The sequence below is a fragment of the Acartia tonsa genome, chromosome 4, assembly GCF_053477335.1.
Source record: "Acartia tonsa isolate MP-2025a chromosome 4, ASM5347733v1, whole genome shotgun sequence".
In the NCBI taxonomy this organism is placed as follows: domain Eukaryota; kingdom Metazoa; phylum Arthropoda; class Copepoda; order Calanoida; family Acartiidae; genus Acartia; species Acartia tonsa.
The window spans coordinates 4759349-4781938 of NC_137263.1; the positions used below are offsets into that span (position 1 = coordinate 4759349).

Here is a 22590-nt window from a genome sequence, read left to right on the forward strand (position 1 = left end):
GGTTGAAAACCGGTTCAAATACAGCAGAAATTAATCGGTTTCGAAGCCATACTAGAAACTTTACTACTAGCCTAATTGCCAATAATATGTTTTCTAATTTACTGTTTTCCTAATAACCTTATCATTTGTTTTACATCATTCTTAAATCTTTATTTATATATTATGGATTTCTTTTTATGTATAAACCAACTGATGATTTGTTAAAATTAAAAAATGAAACACTCTGTATTTGATTAGGTAAATATCATGTTTAAATAAACTGTGCTGATTACAATTAATATTGCATATTTATTGATTATAAAAATATTTTTTTCATTATATGAAAGGAATCAGTGAATCAAATAAGCTGGGATTTAAAATATCAGAATCACGAAACAAAGTGATTTGAAATACTTTTGCAAGAACATGAAAAAAATATGTAAAAAAAAGAATTACAATATACATTAAGCGAAGCTCTAAAATCAAATTTTAGGACACAAACAATAACAATTGTAGTGTCAGAAAGTAATTTACAAGTCTAAACAAAATTGTATTTAAATTGTTGCGAAATTTCTTAAATACTATAGAATAGAGTAAAGGAAATAATAAGAGTTTCAAAAGATGCTTCGCTTATAATATTGTACCTTGTTGTTCTAGGAATCATTATTTAAATGTTTTAGAATTATCATGCTAAGTTTGAAATCTATATGATAATGCCTGAATTGCCCAAATAAACTAAATAAGGACGTAGTGATGGACAGACGTTAAGTATAGAAAAGCTTCGTTTTGTGGGAAAATAAGGAATAAATATAATAGCTTTAATATCAGTTCTAATGTCACTTTTGAAGGTGCAAAAATTGCAAAAATAAATTTACAGAAAAGATTACAAAGCACAAAACAGTGTGCACCGCTCAAAAGAACATAAAAATGTTCAAGTTATGATTTGTTTAAAACAAATTTTGGGTTCTGTGAGAGAAAATCAGGGAGGAAGAGGACATTGGGATGTTTATTACACTTGTCCACAAAGTTTTATAGGTAATAACGTTTCCTTATTCGTTGGCTTAACAACTTTGGGGACTTTTTATAGATTTTGATTGGTTGGTTTATTAAGTTTAGTGTTCAAACGTTTCAACCAATAATTGCAATTTCGTGTATCATCATTGGTGATGTACATCAATTTATTGGCCGTTGTCTTATCCCTTTAAATCCCTGGAAAATGCAGTGACAAATATTAACCCAACATGTGTTTTGAGTACACTGTGTATGCTACTTAATTTAATAATAGAACACAAAATTGAAAACAAGGAAAACAACATCCATAAAAGCGAAGCTCTGAAACGGTAGGACAAACAAACATAATTCTTAGTAGAGAATCTGAACTGAATATGCATAATATGAGAGTAGGTAAATTTGGTGCACACTGCTTTAAAAGAGTATACTGTTTAAGGATTTGATTATAGAGATGCTTCGCTTATAACATTGTACCTTGTTAATCATCAAGCTAAGTTTAAAATCGATAGGACAATCAAAACATTTTGGATTTACGAAACGAGCTAACCGTTACGGGCGAACGTATGAACTGACCGACCCTAATTATACCTAGATAAGCTTTGCTTTTAACAAGGATAACAATGTTTGCAGAAGCTATGGAACGGCTAATCATAAATACGACCTATAGGTCAGTAAAATAAGACCATTATGCTTTAAATTTTCTATCAGATATTTTGCTTAGGAGCCTTTTTCGAGTTTTTGGGGTTCAATTTCAATAATGTCCTTCCTAATTTTAAATGCTATACTATTTGCATAGGCATCAGCGGCTTAGCTTCTAGCCTCTAGAGGCTTTTTATAACCTAATTACAAATATTAAATATAATCAAACGTCTTTAACCTATGCTTACGATATTTCATTATTTTCTTGCAAAAATAGTTCTTATTATGAGTCATAAGTTTTAATGCGATTATTTCTTAATAAGACTTAATAAGATGTTCGTAATATAATTTGTAATACTAACGGCTGCAACTAGTGGTATTTTATTTAAGGGTTTTAAAAAGGGGGCACAAAAATATCCCAAGGCTTAAGTCTAAAAATAAAAAAGCATAAAACCATCCTGGGACCTATGTGAAGCTTACATTAAAAGAAAAACTCACTCAGTTCAGCAGTTATTGAAATCTTAAGCTTTAGACATAAAAAAATTACCACTTTGTAACTAAAACCCACTGTGAAACACAGTTACGCAAAAATACTTTTAAAAATATTTCAATAACTGACTTTAGGAATTGAGAAATTTTATACCTAAGTGTCTTAAATGAGTACTTATATATTTGTGATTAAAAATGTACAAGTTTGATACAGCTGCGCTATTTATAGACACAATTACCCTTGTTGTATAGAAACAAGGATGACAACATCCATAAAAGCGAAGCTCTGAAACGGTAGGACAAACGGATATTAACACTTGTATAATGTCAGAACTGAATAATCAGAATGTAAATGTATAAGAGTCAAAGCAAAATTGTAAGTAAATTTGTTGAAAAACTGCTTGATACAGGATAATGTTTATGGACATACTTACATTTTTAGGACTTGATTATAGAGTTGCTTCGCTTATAATATTGTACTTTGTTGTTCCAGGAATCAGTATACCAAAAATCAGACCAATCGGATAATTAGGTCACATACAAAGGGGGGGGGGGGGCGAAAGTGACACTTTTTGAAACCAAAACTAAAAGTCAACAAAGGAACTCAACTAAAAAAAGAGTTACAGGTCTGAGATTTTGCATGGCAGTTGCTTTATAGGGGTACAATATGGAACTGTGAAGAAACAGCGGCACAACCGCCGAAATCGCCGTTTCCCGCCGAAATTTTTTTTGCCTTTTCTCGGCGGTTTTCGGCGGTTGCGCCGCCGTTTCTTCACAGTTCCATATTGTACCCCTATAAAGCAACTGCCATGTAAAATCTCAGACCTGTAACTCTTTTTTTAGTTGAGTTCCTTTGACTTTTAGTTTTGGTTTCAAAAAGTGTCACTTTCGCCCCCCCCCCCTTTGTTGTTAAAATGTAAAAAAAATCAAAATGGACGTACGGACATTCTGGTAATGATTTTAGAGTTGCTACACTTTCTAACTCGTACCTAACTTCTACAGGAATCATCATGCAAAGTTTGAAATCGATAGAACAATTCTAACATGCCTAAATTAACGACAAAAAGCTATCCGTGACCGACGGACCGACCCTAATTATAGAAAAGCTTCGCTTATAAAAATATTTATTTTGTTCTACAGTAGGTATGCAGTTTTAATTCAAAATTTAAAAATCAAAACCGGTTTTTATTATACTAAAAATAATGTAAGTAAACTACCTTTCATGATAGAAGGCAATATAAAACAGAAATGCGCACAAACATTATTTACTAAATCTGTTCTTTATTAATGTTCATCACTAAACAATCACAAAGAATTCTATATAATCAATAGATTTATATACATATGTTTATTGTTTTATATTTATAACATTATGACCTTGTCAAGGTTTCTTGCTAACAATAATCTTTGTTTACTTGCATCACTATGTTTTTACATTAATTTGTATCATTATGCACACTCGTATACACATGATGTGTAGCTATGACAACCTTTGTATCTTTAAAAACACATGTAAACCACTATTATTTCTCCGATAATTTACGGAGAAACTCTCGCTCACTCACCCGCCGAAGTTTCACTTCGCTAAAGTCTCGGACTTTTATCTACCTCTATTTGCAGCAGCAGCGACTATTTTACGTGCTCTGAAATATCTCCGGGGAGAATGTTCTGCATATATGAATGATATAAAAACACGACATTTTCACATTGAAATTGAATAAAATCCACAAAAATATCTTGGCTAGTTTAAACGAGAGATGCGCCTGTGTGTGCTGTTGGGAAAGAAACTACTACAACTTAAATTAGGAAGTGGAGGTGGGGTAAAGTATGAAGCAAAGCAACAACAACAATGATAGAAAACAGCTGATTATTATTTAGAATTTCTCATGGAAAAAGAAGTAGATAATTGATTTAAAAACCAGTTTTCTTAAAAGTTTGATTGATGGAATAAATAGGTTTATAAGATTTTTATATCTAAATATATAAAGTAGAAAGTTTTTTGTCTGTAGCTTAAGATTTCGATAACTACTGAATCGATAGAGTTCTTCGTATTAGGGAATCTTTATATAGATCCGTTTAATTTTATAATTAGGTCTAATAAGTTACCCCTTCCAATACAGCCCCTAGATGCTAGGAGCCCCGCAACTAGTGTGAAAATAAAGATCATAAGTTATGTACTAAATATTTTATTTACATAAAATATGATTTTAATTAGGAATTGAATTTGTTAAAGAGAGAAAAATACAATATTGTAATTCCTATATTGTACATCCCCTATGACGATATGCACAAAATTAGCCACATCCATGAAGATTAAGAATAGTAGTAGAATTGTTTGAACACTCAACTTAATTAACTAACCAATCAATATTTACACAAGTCCCCAAAGTTGTTAAGCCAACGAATAAGAAAACGTTATAATGAAACTTTGGGGACTAGTGTCAAAAACAGCCCATTGTTCCCTTTCTCTCTACTTTAAATCATAGTATTACTCAACGCAAAGTTCTTTCCTATGGACAATTAAACTGTTAATTATCACAGCACAAAGACAGGCTTGACTAGGCATGAAATATACTGTAATACTGAGAGATATGAAACAACTTTAGAAGCAGACTTGTAAAAAATCCTGGCTTGAGAGGTGCATGCAGTGGGTGGGGGACAACACAACCAAAATAATTTTAGGTAGATGTCAAGGATCTAAAGGGATAAGACAATGGTCGATAAATTGATGTACATCCCCAAAATTACCCATTCAGTAGATTACAATTAGTGGTTGAAACGATTGGACACTCATCTTAATGAACCTAACAATCAAAATTGTAAAAAAAGTCAACAAAGTTGTTAATCCAACAAATAAGAAAACATAATTTTAAGACTTTGGAGACTAGTATAATAAACAGCCCAATGTCCCCGCCCTGCCTGGGTAGAAGTACTATTGGAGGAAAACGTATTTTTGACTCATTTAAGTAATATGCAATTAACTACTAGTACTTCGAGTTTTGATTTGCAAAATCGGTTAAGTTAAGTACAAAATAAAAGTTCTATGAATTACAGGTTGTAATATTTGGGCTTAAATGAATTGATATAATGATTTTTACAGTATGACTTTAAAACTGAATCCGCTGGAATAGAACTGGTTCTCAGCCATACTATAAAATCATGAATAGAATCGCATTCTCCACGAATGGGTACCAAAAAAAACATAATATTAATGCCTGTTTTGTTAGCCCGGACCTTCGGCCTCTGGTGGCTAACAAAATTGGTTTTAATTTTATGATAATCTTATATAAAATGTACTATAGAAATATTTTTATGCGAATAACCAACCGTCTTCTTCTCTAGTATGCTACTTTCAGTTATGCTTGGTGGGATTAAGTTTTAAAATACCACAGAACAAGAAATGTCCGGTTTATGGTATATAGAAGCATGGTTTCTAGTGCGTCACGAAATCACTGCACAGCACATTTTAGTGATTTATTTTAATGGATATAGAAAATACATGGACATTATGTCAGGGAAGTTTTTTTCATTAATTTAGGTTGCTAACATGGACATCATTTATTGATCAGTTCGTTCATCCAGAAAGTGACAGGTGTTTTTAGATATTCCTCGCTTACAGATTGTTGCTAATCGTTTTGATAATCAGTGTTAAAAGACCAAAGCAATGAGGCTTCAAAAAGCATAATATAATGTTCAAAATTATGTAATGATGTACCTAAATGTGGCAGAAATCATCTTGCCTAGTTTGAAATCGAAGGGACAATTCAAACATATGCTTAAATTAACGTAAAGATCTTTTACGTTCTAAAATCAACCATTGTCTCGTTAAAAGAAACTAGAAGAAATAAGCACTTGATTAGTGTTAATTTCAAGAAAATGTTAATCTTTAGATTAAAGGGATAATTATATCCCTGAAATTTCATCTGTAAGCTGATTAATAAAACAATAATCAATTTGTGACTTTGACTGTGCTCATAAAAATCACATAAGCAAAATTGTAAATCACAGAATTTACCAACAGGCTTGCTGGCTGATATCTTGTAAACCAAACTACTTGGTAATTTCTGTATTGCCTACATAAATGTAGCTATAATATAATAAACTTACTTTATTAATTGGAGGATCATATGAAGGAAATGAAGTCATTCCTAAAAAGGACAGAAATTTCCTTCCTTGGGTATAGGAAGGCTATTTCCTTTCCTTTTTCTTACAAATTCTCAGTAAGGAAGGTGATTTCTGTCCACTATCTTACAAATTCTCACTAAAGGAAGGTGACCTCTGTCCACCATCTTACAAATTCTTCCTAGTTCTTAGAAATTCTTCCTTTTCCTCACTATTACAACCATGTTTAATCAATCTACCTTATTTTACCGAATTCTTTCTTATTCTCAAAATTCTACCTTAATTACACAAATTCTCCCTTATTCTCAGATAACTTACCTTATTCTAAGAAATTCTTCCTTATTCCAAGAAAGCCTACCTTATTCCCCCAAATTCTTCCTTATTCTAAGAAAATCTACCTTATTCCCTCAAATTCTTCCTTGTTCTAAGAAATTCTACCTTATTCTAAGAAAATCTACCTTATTCTAAGAAATTTTTCCTTATTCTAACAAAATCTACCTTATTCTCTCATATTCTTCCTTATTCTAAGAAATTCTTCCTTGTTCTAAGAAATTCTACCCTATTCTAGAAATTCTTCCTTATTCTAAGAAAATCTACCTAATTCTCCCAAATTCTTCCTTATTCTAAGAAAATCTACCTAATTCTCCCAAATTCTTCCTTTTTCAAAGAAAATCTACCTTATTCTAAGAAATTCTTCCTTATTCTAAGAAATTCTTTCTTATTCTAACAAATTCTTCCTTATTCTAAGAAAATCTACCTAATTCTCCCAAATTCTTTCTTTTTCTAAGAAATTCTACCTTATTCTAAAAATTCTTTCTTATTCTAAGAAAATCTACCTTATTCTAAGAAAATCTACCTTATTCTCAGAAATTCTTCCTTATTCTAGGAAAATCTTCCTAATTCTCCCAAATTCTTCCTTATTCTAAGAAAATCTACCTTATTCTAAGAAATTCTTCCTTATTCTAAGAAAATCTACCTTATTCTAAGAAATTCTTCCTTATTCTAAGAAATTCTACCTTAATCTAAGAAAATCTACCTTATTCTAAGAAATTCTTCCTTATTCTAAGAAAATCTACCTTATTCTAAGAAATTCTTCCTTATTCTAAGAAAATCTACCAAATTCCAAGAAATTCTTCCTTATTCTAGGAAAATCTACCTAATTCTCCTAAATTCTTCCTAATTCTAAGAAAATCTACCTCATTCTAAGAAATTCTTCCTTTTTCTAAGAAAATCTACCTTATTCTCAGAAATTCTTCCTTATTCTAGGAAAATCTTCCTAATTCTCCCAAATTCTTCCTTATTCTAAGAAAATCTACCTTATTCTAAGAAATTCTTCCTTATTCTAAGAAAATCTACCTTATTCTAAGAAATTCTTCCTTATTCTAAGAAATTCTACCTTATTCTAAGAAATTCTTCCTTATTCTAAGAAAATCTACCTTATTCTAAGAAATTCTTCCTTATTCTAAGAAAATCTACCAAATTCCAAGAAATTCTTCCTTATTCTAGGAAAATCTACCTAATTCTCCCAAATTCTTCCTAATTCTAAGAAAATCTACCTCATTCTAAGAAATTCTTCCTTATTCTAAGAAAATCTACCTTATTTTAAGAAATTCTTCCTTATTCTAAGAAATTCTACCTTATTCTAAGAAAATCTACCTTATTCTCAGAAATTCTTCCTTATTCTAGGAAAATCTACCTAATTCTCCCAAATTCTTCCTTATTCTATGAAAATCTACCTTATTCTAAGAAATTCTTCCTTATACTAAGAAAATCTACCTTATTCTAAGAAATTCTACCTTATTCTAAGAAATTCTACCTTATTCTAAGAAAATCTACCTTATTCTAAGAAATTCTTCCTTATTTTAAGAAAATCTACTTTAATCCCCCAAATTCTTCCTTATTCTAAGAAATTCTTGCAATATATAGGAGTCCTAAAGTCAAAAACAAAGTTTCAGGGCGATCCAGCCACCTGTTCTTGAGATACAGTGACCTGGTGTCCTTGGTACCTACAGTAAGATTTGGGAAATGGTTCGAATCCTTAGTAAATTTGGTTAAAGTCCAAAAATATTTTGACACTTAAAATAATTTTCAATATTTGATCAAAATTATTTGTCCACCTGGGTATTTTTTCCTCAAAATTTTGACTAAGTGCCAAAATATTTTATTAAGGATTCGAACCATTTCCCAAATCTCAACGTCAGTGCCAAGGACACCAGGTCACTGTATCTCAAGAACGGGTGGCTGGATTGCGCTGAAACTTTGTTTTTGAGTTTGGGACCCCTATATATTTCATTTGAGAGAATTAGGTAGATTTTTTTAGAATAAGGAAGAATTTCTTAGAATAAGGTAGATTTTCTAAGAATAAGGAAGAATTTCTTAGAATAAGGTAGATTTTCTTAGAATAAGGTAGAATTTCTTAGAATAAGGGAGAATTTCTTAGAATAAGGTAGATATTCTTAGAATAAGGAAGAATTTGTTAGAATATGGAAGAATTTCTTAGAATAAGGAAGAATTTCTTAGAATAAGGTAGATTTTCTTAGAATAAGGTAGATTTTCTTAGAATAAGGTAGAATTTCTTAGAATAAGGAAGAATTTCTTAGAATAAGGTAGATTTTCTTAGAATAAGGAAGAATTTCTTAGAATAAAGTAGATTTTCTTAGAATAAGGTAGAATTTCTTAGAATAAGGAAGAATTTCTTAGAATAAGCAAGAATTTCTTAGAATAAGGTAGATTTTCTTAGAATAAGAAAGAATTTCTTAGAATAAGGTAGATTTTCTTAGAAAAAGGAAGAATTTGGGAGAATTAGGTAGATTTTCTTAGAATAAGGAAGAATTTCTTAGAATAAGGTAGATTTTCTTAGAATAAGGAAGAATTTCTTAGAATAAGGAAGAATTTCTTAGAATAAGGTAGATTTTCTTAGAATAAGGAAGAATTTCTTAGAATAAAGTAGATTTTCTTAGAATAAGGTAGAATTTCTTAGAATAAGGAAGAATTTCTTAGAATAAGAAAGAATTTCTTAGAATAAGGTAGATTTTCATAGAATAAGAAAGAATTTCTTAGAATAAGGTAGAATTTCTTAGAAAAAGGAAGAATTTGGGAGAATTAGGTAGATTTTCTTAGAATAAGGAAGAATTTCTCAGAATAAGGTAGATTTTCTTAGAATAAGGAAGAATTTGTTAGAATAAAGAAGAATATCTTAGAATAAGGAAGAATTTCTTAGAATAAGGTAGATTTTCTTTGAAAAAGGAAGAATTTGGGAGAATTAGGTAGATTTTCTTAGAATAAGGAAGAATTTCTCAGAATAAGGTAGATTTTCTTAGAAAAAGGAAGAATTTGTTAGAATAAGGAAGAATTTCTTTTAATAAGGAAGATTTTCTTAGAATAAGGTAGAATTTCTTAGAATAAGGAAGAATTTCTTAGAATAAGGTAGATTTTCTTAGAATAAGGTAGATTTTCTTAGAATAAGGTAGAATTTCTTAGAATAAGGTAGATTTTCTTAGAATAAGGTAGAATTTCTTAGAATAAGGAAGAATTTCTTAGAATAAGGAAGAATTTCTTAGAATAAGGAAGAATTTCTTAGAATAAGGTAGATTTTCTTAGAACAAGTAAGATTTTCTTAGAATAAGGTAGATTTTGGGGGAATAAGAAAGAATTAGGAAGAATAAGGTAGAATTCCTTAGAATAAGGTAGATTTTCTTAGAATAAGGAAGAATTTGTTAGAATAAGGTAGATTTTCTTAGAATAAGGAAGAATTTCTTAGAATAAGGTAGATTTTCTTAGAACAAGTAAGATTTTCTTAGAATAACATAGAATTTCCAAGAATAAGGAAGAAATTGGGGGAATAAGGTAGATTTTCTTGGAATAAGGAAGAATTTCTTAAAATTAGGTAGAATTTCCTAGAATAAGGAAGAATTTGGAAAACCAAGGAAGAATTTGGGGGAGTAAGGTAGATTTTCTTAGATTTAGGAAGAATTTCTTATAATAAGGTAGGTTATCTGAGAATAAGTGAGAATGTGTAAGGAAAAGGTAGACTTTGTTATGAAAAGGTAGACTTTGGAGGAACTAGGTTAATTTTCTTAGGATTAGGAAGATTAAGTGAGATTTAGGAAGGTGATTTTTATTCTCTTTTTCAGATATGTGAGAAAAAGGAGAGTGATTTTTGTCCATATTTCACTTATCTGAGATAAAGGAAGATGATTTCTGTCCTTTTTGCAATGAAATTTCTGTCCTTTTAAGGAATGACTTCATTTCCTTCATATGATCCTAATTGGATTCCAAGTATTCCAATAATATAAAACATACCTCGTAAAATTATCTGAATTTGTTCGTCTACTTCGGGAATTAAGTAAAAATACTTGATTAACATTTATGTTTCAACAAATCTGAAAATATCACGCAAAAGAAGTTTCATTACTACTATTTCCAACTTCCTTGTTAATTAACTTTTATTCACGTGAAAAGGTTCCTTAGTTTTGGGGCACAGCATTCTTACCTTACAGCATTCTATTTTCCACTATATAATAATTTGAAGTATCGATTAAGTACATCGAATATCTTTAAGGAATGAAATCCCTCGACTGGTATCAATGACATGATTTATTTTGTTGAAAAATTTCTCTGGCCGTTGAACATATCCTTCTGTAAAAGTAATTTAATAAATCAAGGAAATTTGTTGCGTTGACTGAGAAGCTATCATAACACTTGTTAAGGTTTCGTGATTTTTTCTTCAATAAATCTATTTTTGATTTTAACAAATATTCTTAGATTTGCCTGTCTGAATTATTTTTCATGATTTTTTTGTGCTTTGCTACTTATGGATGTTGTCATCCTTGTTTAAAAAGAAATAGATAAAAGTTGAATTAATACTAAAATAAAACTAGTAAAAAATAAATATATGTAAACATTTATTTTATTTATTTTTAAATCTATTACGATCACAGATATTATTCTTTGTTTTCTCCAAAATTTGTGGATCCAATCCAAATTCTTGAAGCAATATTTTAATGTTTTTCACATAAGTTTTGGATTTTATTGCTCTGCTTAGTTCTTCACTTTTCTCAGACAACCTAAAAAATATTATAATAATAAAAAAAAAACGTTTCTTGGCTTAACTAACAACCTTGGGGACTTTATTGAATTTTGATTGGTTAGTTCATTAAGTTTAGTGTCCAAACGTTTCAAACACTAATTGTAATCTACAGAACGGGTAGTTTTGTGTATCATCATTGAAGATGTACAATGTACACCAATTTAATGACCATTGTCTTATCCATTTAGGTCCCTAACGACAAACAAACTTCTAAAAAATGTAATTATGCTGACTTTTAGGTATGGTTAAGTAGATACCCGCAGGGCTAGTGTTCAGCGGGGACATAACCTTACGGAGATTAAAACATGTTTCAATGAAAGTTAAAAATACAGAGGGGGGCTGGGATGAGGGTGGAGGGGATAAGAGGTTAACTCATTAGTTGTTTCGACCTAATTTCTTCTAATTTTTACAATATTTACGTATATTTAATTATGATGTACTACCACTCTTTGAATAGCAACAAGGACAAACAACGTCAATGGCATATCAGGAAAGCACCTTTCACGAATGAGATAATTAAGATAAAAAATTATTAATACGAACGTAGAAGTGAAGACAAAAGGGGGCTTAGGGCGGGGAGGGAGGGTAGTGGTACATTGTTCTGTTTATCAACTAGTGTCCAAAGTTATAAAATAACGTTTTCTTATTCGTTGGATCAATAACTTTGAGGAATTTTAGTGAATTTTTATTGTGGTTCATTAAGTTGTGTTTCCTGGCCCCCCTTCCCCTAAACCCCTCAACTAATAATTATTATCTACAAAAGGGGTAAATTTATGTATCATTATTTGGAATGTACATGATTTAATATAAAAAAAGAAAATAACACTTCTGGAGGGGTTATACAGACAAACAAACTAACAAGAGAGAATTGTAGAGAATCCATGCTTTAAAAAAAAACCTGTGGTTGACAACCAAATTAATATACTTATCAAAATCACACCCTTACAAAATATTTATTTTGAAAATAATAATATTATCAGGAATCTAAAGGGATAAGACAGTGGCCGATAAATTGATGTACATCCCCATTGATGATACCCAATAATACTCCTTTTGTAGATTACAATAAGTGGTTAAAACGAGTAGACAATTATATTATAAACCAGCCAATCAAAATTAATTAAAATTCCTCACATTTCCTAAGTTAATGATAAAAAAACGCTATTATAAATCTTTGGGGACTAGTGTAATCAACAGCCCAATGTCCCTCCATGAATATCATTGCTTTAATGCTTTTAGTGTTATTAGAGTTTTAGTCATTTTATTACCAATAAACTTTCTAATAACCTTCATTAAATTTTTTTCAGCTTCGTCAGCTTGTTACTTTTGAATTATATTGTTCTTGTTAATTTAATGAAAAACAAGGATGACAACATCTATAAGTAGCGAAGCTAAACAAATCATGGAAGGGCAAATGAACAAAATAATTTATAGAGCAGATGTTGAATTGTCCTAACAAAGAATAAAGAGATATATAGTATACAGAAGTTCAAAGAAATCACGAAACCTTTAAAAATTAAGGTTTATGTCCTTTGAAGCATGACAGAAAGAAAGTTGGACTATAAAATATAAGCGTATATGTAAAAGGAATCTTCACTAGGTAAATAATTGAGTTGTCTATCTTTAAGAGCACATTTCCCCCTTTGCGTTACGGACGGACTGACAGACAGACAAAATAAATTATAGAGTAGCTTCGCTACTAACAAATTACTTACATATAACTTATAAAAATAGAAATGATTCTCCATTCTAGAGGTTTTAATGAGACATTTTCTGCTGTCAGCTTTAAACTTCGGATTATCGTTCTTAGTTCAGCCTAAAATAGAAATATTTGATAAAGAAAAATAGTTTAACAGAACATGATTTTTTTCTTTTCTATAATACAAAGTAGAACGATGTCTATCCGTCTGTCTGTTTGAAACTTAAGATCTCAGTAACCAATTAACCGATTGGACTCTACTATTCAGGGATTATAGCTACTGGTCCTGTGGTGGTTTTAGGCTATCTTTCTCTCTTATCCTTCCCCTTCTGCAGGGTTGTCGAATTGGGCACTTTTTTTGATATTGGGCGGCCCAATTGCACAAAAGGGTTTTGGGCGCCCCAAAGTGGTTTTGGGCACCCTTTTTGGGCACATGTCGTAAAAAGCATACAAAAAGGATATAAAATAGCCTAAAACCATACCTAAACTTATTAGTAGAAATAAAATAGCCTAAAACCATCTCAGGACCTATAAAAGCTCCACTGGAAAGGAGAACCATAACGGTTCAGCAGTTAGCGAAATCCTTCTCTAGATACAAAAAAGCTTACCAATTTATAAAGTTAACTAGCGGGCACTTGAGGAGGGGAGAGTCAAATTTGATAATCCAATTATTATATTAGATTTGAAAAGAAAAAGTAAAAAAAATTTGGGGGGGGGGGAATATTTATTTATTTATTTATTTTTTTTGGGGGGGGGTTCCTCCCCCCAATTTTAATTTTTGTTTAAAAAATTTTAAAAAAAGTTTTGGGGGGAGTGTAATTTTTTTCTAGGGGCGATTTCTCTTAGGAGGGTGGTGGTACCCTCCCCCAAAATAGTTATAAACCTTCCCAGAACCTATGAGAAGCTACCCTGTTAAGGAGAACCCAATCGGTTTAGCGGTTAGCGAGATCCTTCGGTACAAACAGACAGACACACAAACAAACAGACACACATCCTGTTACTTTAGTATATATTTAGCGGCTTCTCCCCTAGCCTCTAGGGGCTTTGCCCAAAAAGGTTTGATAAAACTAATTTTTCGTGTTTTAGATTTTAAAGAAAATTAAAAATAAAATTTTTTGGGGGGGGTAGTCGACCCCACTATTTTAATTTTAGTTTAAAAAAGAAATTTTTTTGGGGGGGGGATAAGGGGTGTCCCATACCCCATGAAAATAGTTATAAACCTTCACGGGACCTATGATAAGCTATCCTGTAAAGGAGAACCCGATCGGTTCAGCGGTTAGCGAGATCCTTCGCTATAAACAGACAGACAAACAAACAGACAGACAGACAAACAGTCAAAGACATCTTTCTACTTTGTATTATAGATATCAGCCAAAAAATAGGCCCGCCCCCCCTCTTTTTAACCCCCTCCCTTTTTTCTTTCCCCCTAAAAGGGGGATGCCCAAAACTGCCCAAAATGACCTTATATTGGGCGGCCCAAAACTGCCCGCCCAAAAGCACCCGCCCAAAATGACAACCCTGCCTTCTAGATGGTAGGTAAATTGCTACTAATGATTCATGTTTTATATTTTAACTGTACTGCTTACTTGAAAAAAAAAATCCCTACCTCTACAAGTCTAGCTGGTAGTCCAAGTAATTGGTAGATAGGAGTACCAAACCTGGACAGCTGATCCAGAACAACAATAATCCTGTGCTGCACTTGAGCGTGGCGGTCTAGCAAGGGCAAGCATGGCTCTCTTCCATCATCATCTTCTTTGTCCTAAGCAGAGTATAAACATTATACATACATGATTTCTTTGTAGCGAAGCTACTTTATATTTTGTCTGTCCTTTTTTTCTCGTCTATTTTTTTACGTCCCAATATCAACATAGGTAATTTTTAATATACCTTCGAAGAAAATTTTTAAATCGTAGGCATATGATGAAAAAATTGTCTCAAAAGGAGAGGTTAAAAGGTTCGGCTGCTTTGTCAATTTCGAAACAGTTTCTTAACATTACAACATTTTACATCATCAGAACAGCTGCTTTATATCCTACCAGACTCCAATAATGCAATTCTGATTTTGGTCGAGTTACTTTATATTTTTCTTCCGTCTCAAAAAGTAAGTTGCATATGATATAGGATCTTTCTCTCTTTCACCCCTTTGTGTAAATAAACTGCTTACTATTATTTGAGTAGAATCTTCATACGCCTCTTTTCCTCTCATGTAGGCACTGAATTTGTTGGCAAAAACTTCAGTTTCCTCAATCAATAGCTGGTCAATGTGAAACTGAAATATTTTGATAGGTGTTTTAAAAATCGACCCCTTAAAATCAGATATTAACGTAGAAATATATACGGTATGCAATCATTTCCGCACACATACAAATTCATAAGAACAACAACACAACTGCCCCTTATCCTTTGCCTCTTTTAATGCTCTTTGTTATTCATTCATAACTAAATATTAATAACTAGCGGCTATGCCCCTAGAGACCTCTAGGGGCAATTAAGTTGGTGTGGGGCTACATTCGCCCCCCCCCCCCCGTATTTATTTTATTTTTAAAAAAAGTAACACAAATATTTTAAGGGGGTAGAGTAAATTTTTCTAGAGCGCTTTCTCTTGGGAGGGTGATGGTACCCTTAGCCAATATAGTTATAAACCTTCCCAGGACCTTTGAGAAGCTACATGTAAAAGAGAACCATATGATATCGGTTCAGCGGTTAGCGAGATCCTGCAGTACAGACAGACAGTCAAATAGAGATCCTATTACTTTTATATAAGAGTTGAGCAACGATGAAAATTACGCCAATACCACAATAAAATTCTAACCTTAGCTTCATTTTCAACTTTGATGTTGTTGAGTTTGTCAGTTAGATCTTGAATGTGATGATCAGCATCAACATCCACTCCCTCCCCATCATCATCTATGTCCTCTGTATCTTCCTGCTGGAGGTCAGATTCCTGGTCAGGTGAGCTGTGCACCAACCTAACAGCTTCTTCGGAAAACCATTCAAGAAGGACGTCAATGGCAACCTCTGAAGCATGTTTCTCGCATTCAATTACTTTGCTCTTTTTCATTTCCTGTCATTAAATGTATTTTTGAAAATATTTTAGTAGGGATTTATATTAATAACAAACTAGGTACCTACCTAACAAAATGGCATTAGATGATTAAGAATTACTTTTATTTTTTAATAAAAAAATTACTTAAAGTAGCAAATGTGTAGGCTTTTAAAAAAACATGCCTAATCTTTTTAAAACCACTCAAGACCTTTTTTGGATCATATTGTATTTGATCACAAAATATCAAAATTGCACTATTCAATAACTCCTAGGTATATACATAAATTTCTTAACCTTGAAAAAGAATATTTCATAAAAAATACATTCCTGTTTATCTTCATCACTGCTTTTAGGTTTGACAACAACATTTTGAGGCAACTGTTTTAATTGTTGCATTGCTTTAATCATATCACCGGCACTCATATTATCCAGATCTTGTTCAAATAATTCCTCTGGACTAGTTTTATTTATTTCTATGACAGTCTCTTTGAGCCCAGTGTATTCAGAGTTAAATGAAACCTTTTCTTTTGTCTTCATGTGTTTGTTTGGTTCAGATATGGTCACTCTAGGCTTGGCTTCAGATGATTCATCATCACAGTTGTCACCAGGCTTTTTCAATATTGATTTTATTGTAGACTTTTCATCCTTGGTCATTAAAAAATTGGATGTTTGATTTAAGTGGATGTTGCACCATAATTTCGCCTACTCTAATAAAATGGTCCATCCAGCGATAACCCCCTCCCCTTCTACCCCATCCCGTCCCCTCGTCCTACTGGAGGAAAGTACTGACCAATAAATGATAACTAAAGTAGCAAACTAAATTGACGACAAAATTTCCCCTATGTGCAAAAAAAAACATCCAATTTCCTTATTAGAAGTATAATATATTTGATCTCCCGACTGAATATCCTTTATTCTTATTTCCCCATCCTCCTCCATATTCTCCAAGATAACAACTTGTTTTGTATCTAGGTCATCATCTGGAGGCGGCTTAGCTATTGCAACCAACTCTACTACATCTCCTTTTCCTAAATAAAATGTTATACTATTTACGTGAAAAGTTTTGATTTAAATAATAAACAATCATTTTGCTTTTCATTAGCTTTAGACGAATCGGCAGAAATAACACTTTTTAGACCTGTATTTTTTTTATGGTGAGTTTTTAGAAACTAAACATTCCCAAAACACTAACATACGCTTGGTTAACGCCTAGCCTTTAGTTCTTAAATCAACTTATTATAAATTATCTTGCAATCGGGAGTTTAGAGTATTGCTTGTAACCTAAAATGCTAATCCCAAATAATCCATTTGAGATAGATTCGCTTTTTTTTTGTAGGATTCTGACATCCCTGTTTTTGTTAAATGTTGAAAGAATATTACTCTCCGAATAATCAATTTAATAAAATTGTTTGACCTATAAAATAAGTTTACCTGATATTTGCACAGACTTTGTATTATGGCTGTCTTCTAAAAAGGTAATTTTTGTAACAGCAACTTCTTCCCTAAAATGGTAGGTAGGTAATTAACTTATATTTTTTACATTTTTTATACCACACAATCACAAATGTTGTAACTCTACGAATGACATACCAAGGTTAATAATCTTTGAGGTCCTGTATAATTTACAACATTGAAAAAAAACTTCTGACTTTAAAGGAAATCAGATACCTATTGTAAATTTTTTTCTCGTATTCATTCGAATCCGGTGGATAGAAACTGGTTCTCATCCATACAAAAAAAAACTATGTCTGTCTAGCATCGTATTATATCCAGCTTTCTACGAATATAAAAATGTACAATCATAAGATTAAAACCAGTTTTTTAGCCCCGTGGTGCCGAAGGTACATTCTATATCCGCGGAAAGCTGTTTATAATACGATGCAAGAAATAACTAATCTGATGAATTATAAAGAGTATATCTATATCGAATCTAAGTGAACCAAAGAAAAGTTTATTGTTCTCCAATTTTCTCCCATGAAATATGTATAATAGTGGGGAAGATCATAAATTATACGCCTTTTGCCTACTCCTGGTTGTACCTGATCCATAGGGGTGCGGTGTTCAGTTGACTTTTAAGGTGAGTGGAAGCTTTGAAACAAAAGCCAGAACAATATTTAGACCTCTCCTCTCGGTCATACACTTTTTTGTCCCTTAAAGAAAAAGTCTAATTATATAAAGAAAAAAGATTAAATCAATTCTTAAAATGTAGTAAATCCTGTAAACGTAATTCTAAAAATATTCGTATTTTCAGTTTTAGGCAGTTTTGACTCAATGAAAGGCTGTTTTGATATAAAATGGGCTTATTAAAATGAGAAAAAAATAGGTAGGTACGTCTAGTTTAGGCAATGTGTAGCTAACTTCACCTTCACTCTTTTATACGATAAAACAGGTAGAACCTAGAACCATGAGAAACTACACTGTAAAGGAGAACCATAACGGTTTATTAAGATCCTTCGGTAGGACAAACAAAAACACAGATACAGATCCTATCACTTTAATATAAGGATTATATTAAACCAACTAACCTTAAAGAAATATGAAATTTAGCCGCAGAGGTAGGTTGTATATCATTCCCACAAGTAGGGTAGCCACATATCTTTACTATGCTTCTCTCTGTTGTTAAGTCATTGTAATAATCCTTGGGAGTTATTTTTATTTTTAGCAAAGCACATTGAAAATTTGTTGAACAGATGAGTTTAGCCTTTTAGTAGCGAAGCTACTCAATAATTTACTATGTCTGTCTGTCCGTAACGCTATGGCGAAAATAGGTTTTTCAAGATTGACAGCTGAAATCTTTACAGAAGATTCCTTTCACATTTATGCATTGCATCTATTCTATATATATTGTTTTGTCCGTTTGTCTGTCGGTCATGCTTCAAAAGACATAACCCTTCCTGTTAAAAGATTTCGTGATTTCTTTTAATTTTTGCATATTATCTATCTCTTATTCTGTTATGACAATACAACATCTGCTCTATGAATTTTAACCGTTTGTCCATTCCATGATTTTTTTTTCTACTTATGGATGTTGTCATCCTTGTTAGACTTCAGAGCAATATTAAATAGAGCAAAACAACTATATTGAGACAAAAAGTTCAGATGATAGCAGGGGTGTATTTTCTGCACAAGATTCATTTTTCCCCCAGCAGCAAAGACATTTCATCCCCCCTCATCCCAGTTTTTCTCCAAGGACGGTAGGGGAATGGAAAAGGTTTTAAGTACTCTTAATTTTATTATTTTTTCCCCCTCCCGCATATTTTCCTAGTTATTAAAAATGGAAAAAAAATTTCAGTAGGTACCTACTCATAATATTTTCCCATATTTTTTTATCTACCCCCCCCCCCCCCCTTAGACGGAGATCCCACGCTGAATATAGACCCCCAATTTTCAACCCACGATCATAATATAATCATAGATAGGCTACACACTATTAATTGATCTAATAAGCTTTGCTCAAAACAATTCCTGATTAATGTAATTCAAAGATTCTATCAGCCATTCTTTTGATGGAGTTTCTTCTGTTAACCTTTATTTTGACGTTCCTTTAAATCCTATTTATACATTGGAGAGATGTTCTAAATAGGTAAGCGGGTATGATGTTATTGTTGAATTTTCCAACTCGTATCTTAAGGTGCATATCAATCCCAGTAAGTAAATAAGAGCTACTAGTCTACAATACATGTGAATTTAACTACCATTCTAATGCAGTTATCTAAAGGGATAAGACAATGGGCGATAAATTGGTGTACATCCCAAATGTTACACAAAATTGAAAGAACAAACCAAACAAAATTCAATAATCCCTTAATTTGTGAATCCAACGAATAAGTTAACGTTATTACAAAACTACAGAGATTGATGCAATAAAAAGCCCAATGACTCCCTCTAAAGTCTGGTAAAATATCTTTTATACTAAGGAATACCTTCCTAGAAACTATATCAAGAGCCTTTCTTTCGCATTCTTTTTTTCTTTTCAGGGCGGCTGCAATTTGCTCCCTTTTCTGGTCTTCTGTAAGCTTGCTCTTTTTCTTTTTACCATCCTTTTTATTCATCTGAAAGAAATTGAAAAGAAAGAAAACTACATTTTTTTTAAAACAAGATTTATTTGTTAACATTTTAATAGTGAAGTATTGAAATGAAAGTATATTTCCAGAACTGATGAATTATTGATGAAAGTAATTCCAAGGTGGGCAGTGCATCATGCCAAAAATATTTGCCATTGAACATCCAACAGAAGAGGTAGAGATTGGCTACAGGCAAGTCAGTCCTGAAAATAACTTGTAACGGAAAATTTACTTAAATTAAATACAAATATTAAAAGTGTGACCGATAATTTGACTTAATTCATGTGCATTAATAAAAAATTAAGTAGTTGCTGGTAAATTGAAATGGATAAGGTCACACTTGCTACAGTATACAAAATACAAATATCTATCTGCAGATGTATTAAACTTTTTTATCCAAACTGTAGAAAAATGCAAAGGTTTGTGTTGTAAGGTTCATTAAAAAATCAACTCATCTACAGACAAATACACGAAAAAATAACACAACATTATTCTACAAGTTCCATGACATGCTTTAGACCGCAAAATGCAGTTGAGATGAGGTAACATGCCGCATGGAATTGGGGGGAATCATGATATTACTGGCCAGCGGCGGCCAGGGGATTTTTGAGCACTAGAATGACTGAGTCTCCACGCAGAAACATCTTGGCAATGAATCTGTCCTTGTTCACTGGCTTTCCCTTCTTTTGGCCTGAAAATAAAATTGTGTAATGATCAGATAAAAACAGGAGGGATATTCTGCAAATGATTTAGTTTCGCCCTCCCCCCCCCCCCCTTCTTTCACGTGTTTTTTTATTTATCCTTTTGTACCTTTGCCAGCCTTAGGGATTTCAGTCCACATCTCTTTGACTTGCTCCAGAACCATGTTGCAGTGCCTAAACAAAATAGATAAACTTGCTTTAAGATAAGTTACATTTTCAAAATCTTAAAAGATGTGCTTCAACTAAGAGAACTTAAAGAAAATATCTTAACAGATTACGGATCGTTTGAATGTTTTTAGATTAGTTATCAAAAAAAGACATTACGGGAAGCTTTATAACTACAAAAAATAGGAATGTGACCATTATAGTTTTAAATCGAATATTACTAATTGAAAGTCACACGAATGGATACTTTAGAAATTCTAAAAAGAGTCTACAAAACTAATTTGAGGTACCCAACATAATACAAGTAAATTTCAAATCAGCAATCCCTAAGATCTTAAACATGACAAACCTGTCGAATGCCTTGACTCTACCCAGAAGCTTCTTGTTGTTTCTGCAGTTGATCAACACTTGTGTGTTGTTCTTCACGGAATCAGTCAGAACTCTACAAAAATGAAATAAATTTGGAGCAATTTTAATCGTTCTCACAATCTTGTTTATACGTAAGTTATCATGTAATGGAATGACTTAGAATTAGTAGGTACCTAATGAACAAAATAAAATTTCGTCCTGGAATACCAAAAATCAGGAACAACTAATAATATCTCCAAAATGTGATCATAGTCATGGATCTAAAGGGATAAGACAATGGCCGATAAATTGATGTACATCCCATTCTCCCCAATGATGTCACAGAAATTACCCATTTTTTAGATTAGAATTAATGGTTTCAACATTCGAAGTCCCCAAAAATGTTTAGCCAACAAATAAGAAGAGGATATTATAAAACTTTGGGGAATAGTGTAAATATCAGCCCAACATCCCCTCTCTATCTGAAATAATGTGCATGTGGTACCTGAGTGGTCCAGTGTTGAATTCCTCCTGCTCCTTGGCTTCAATCTCCTCGGGGGTCATCTCTGTCTTCTTGGTGGCCATTTTGGTCTAATGGAAAGCTCGAAAGTGTCTGAAATATGATTGTGCATTTAATTAAAATAAAGAGACATGATGTAGAAAAAAGAACATCTTCTTTGTAACGTTAGGATAATCCCTTTTCATGCTATATCAAGTTCAAGTTTGCAAGATTGGCAAAGCACGGAATCAAAAACAGCAAACAAAAATATTTTTTGAAAACAACGACTTCAATTGACATTATTTGCCATTAAATAGGTATAATAATATAAAAGCGCGTTTTAACCCTACCTAATTCTAATACAGATGAAGTAAGCTTAACTTTGGTCGACGACGAGCAGAATTTTTTACTCAGCTAACTGGGTAAATATTTAAAATTACCCTGCTTGTAAATAGAGGTGTAAACACTAACGATTGTTTTTGAAGCATACAAAATTAGAGATTAGCGCTTTTGCTTCGTAATGTCCTTCTTACGATCAACATAAAATAAGGTAATCTAAAGTACGTACGTATGTGCGAACTTAAATACATCATAAAATTAATTTAGGAATAATAACTAAATTCTCTGCACTGTGGATTATTTCCTAGGATACAATCCTTCATATATTCTGAACTTTTTTAGGACAATATGTATCGTAAAATAATCCGTCGACGAATATATATAAAGATAGATTTATTAA

The 22590-nt window shown here is 32.0% G+C and overlaps 4 protein-coding genes across 5 annotated transcripts in view; all 4 read right to left on the reverse strand.

Annotated features, from left to right (window-relative positions):
- The window catches only part of LOC145315749 (choline transporter-like protein 2), a 91624-nt gene extending 80991 nt beyond the window's left edge, over positions 1-10633 (reverse strand). Inside the window, exon 1 of one of the 2 annotated variants that reach the window (XM_080155794.1) lies at positions 10543-10633. The gene's annotated coding sequence lies outside the window, so the exon portion shown is untranslated. Of the gene's footprint in view, positions 1-3335; positions 3906-10542 lie in introns of those variants that run through there. The other variant, XM_080155795.1, reaches the window with a different exon arrangement.
- Positions 10634-11131: 498 nt separating this feature from the next.
- Positions 11132-16091, reverse strand: LOC145315750 (putative RNA polymerase II subunit B1 CTD phosphatase RPAP2). Its single transcript, XM_080155798.1, has 5 exons — positions 15841-16091; positions 15193-15297; positions 14635-14787; positions 13045-13145; positions 11132-11306 (listed from the first exon to the last, which is right to left on the reverse strand). Exons 1-5 carry the CDS (start codon positions 16087-16089, stop codon positions 11150-11152), a joined length of 765 nt encoding a protein of 254 aa, XP_080011924.1. The 5' UTR covers positions 16090-16091; the 3' UTR covers positions 11132-11149.
- Positions 16092-16890: 799 nt separating this feature from the next.
- On the reverse strand, positions 16891-20189 carry LOC145317947 (putative RNA polymerase II subunit B1 CTD phosphatase RPAP2). The gene is made up of 6 exons (XM_080159236.1): positions 20001-20189; positions 19538-19599; positions 18600-18710; positions 18114-18224; positions 17506-17576; positions 16891-17102 (listed from the first exon to the last, which is right to left on the reverse strand). Exons 1-6 carry the CDS (start codon positions 20187-20189, stop codon positions 16891-16893), a joined length of 756 nt encoding a protein of 251 aa, XP_080015362.1.
- LOC145315751 (small nuclear ribonucleoprotein Sm D2-like) lies at positions 20126-21998 on the reverse strand. The gene is made up of 4 exons (XM_080155799.1): positions 21858-21998; positions 21354-21446; positions 20949-21013; positions 20126-20829 (listed from the first exon to the last, which is right to left on the reverse strand). Exons 1-4 carry the CDS (start codon positions 21935-21937, stop codon positions 20717-20719), a joined length of 351 nt encoding a protein of 116 aa, XP_080011925.1. The 5' UTR covers positions 21938-21998; the 3' UTR covers positions 20126-20716.
- Positions 21999-22590: the final 592 nt, after the last annotated feature.

Excerpts from the sequence above, each read along its gene's own strand:
- LOC145315750 (XM_080155798.1), bottom strand. The coding sequence starts at position 16,089 with ATGAAAAAGAGCAAAGTAATTGAATGCGAGAAACATGCTTCAGAGGTT. Across the intron at positions 14,788-15,192 it reads AAGATTCTACTCAAATAATA|GACAAAGAAGATGATGATGG; the intron begins GTAAGCAGTTTA and ends TACTCTGCTTAG. Across the intron at positions 11,307-13,044 it reads TCTATTTTTATAAGTTATAT|GTTGTCTGAGAAAAGTGAAG; the intron begins GTAAGTAATTTG and ends AATATTTTTTAG.
- LOC145317947 (XM_080159236.1), bottom strand. The coding sequence starts at position 20,189 with ATGTTAACAAATAAATCTTGTTTTAAAAAAAATGTAGTTTTCTTTCTT. Across the intron at positions 19,600-20,000 it reads CTCTTGATATAGTTTCTAGG|TTAACAGAAGAAACTCCATC; the intron begins AAGGTATTCCTT and ends TCAAAATAAAGG. Across the intron at positions 17,103-17,505 it reads AAAGTCTGTGCAAATATCAG|GAAAAGGAGATGTAGTAGAG; the intron begins GTAAACTTATTT and ends CATTTTATTTAG.
- LOC145315751 (XM_080155799.1), bottom strand. The coding sequence starts at position 21,937 with ATGGCCACCAAGAAGACAGAGATGACCCCCGAGGAGATTGAAGCCAAG. Across the intron at positions 21,447-21,857 it reads TTCAACACTGGACCACTCAG|AGTTCTGACTGATTCCGTGA; the intron begins GTACCACATGCA and ends TCATTTTTGTAG. Across the intron at positions 21,014-21,353 it reads AGAGTCAAGGCATTCGACAG|GCACTGCAACATGGTTCTGG; the intron begins GTTTGTCATGTT and ends TATTTTGTTTAG.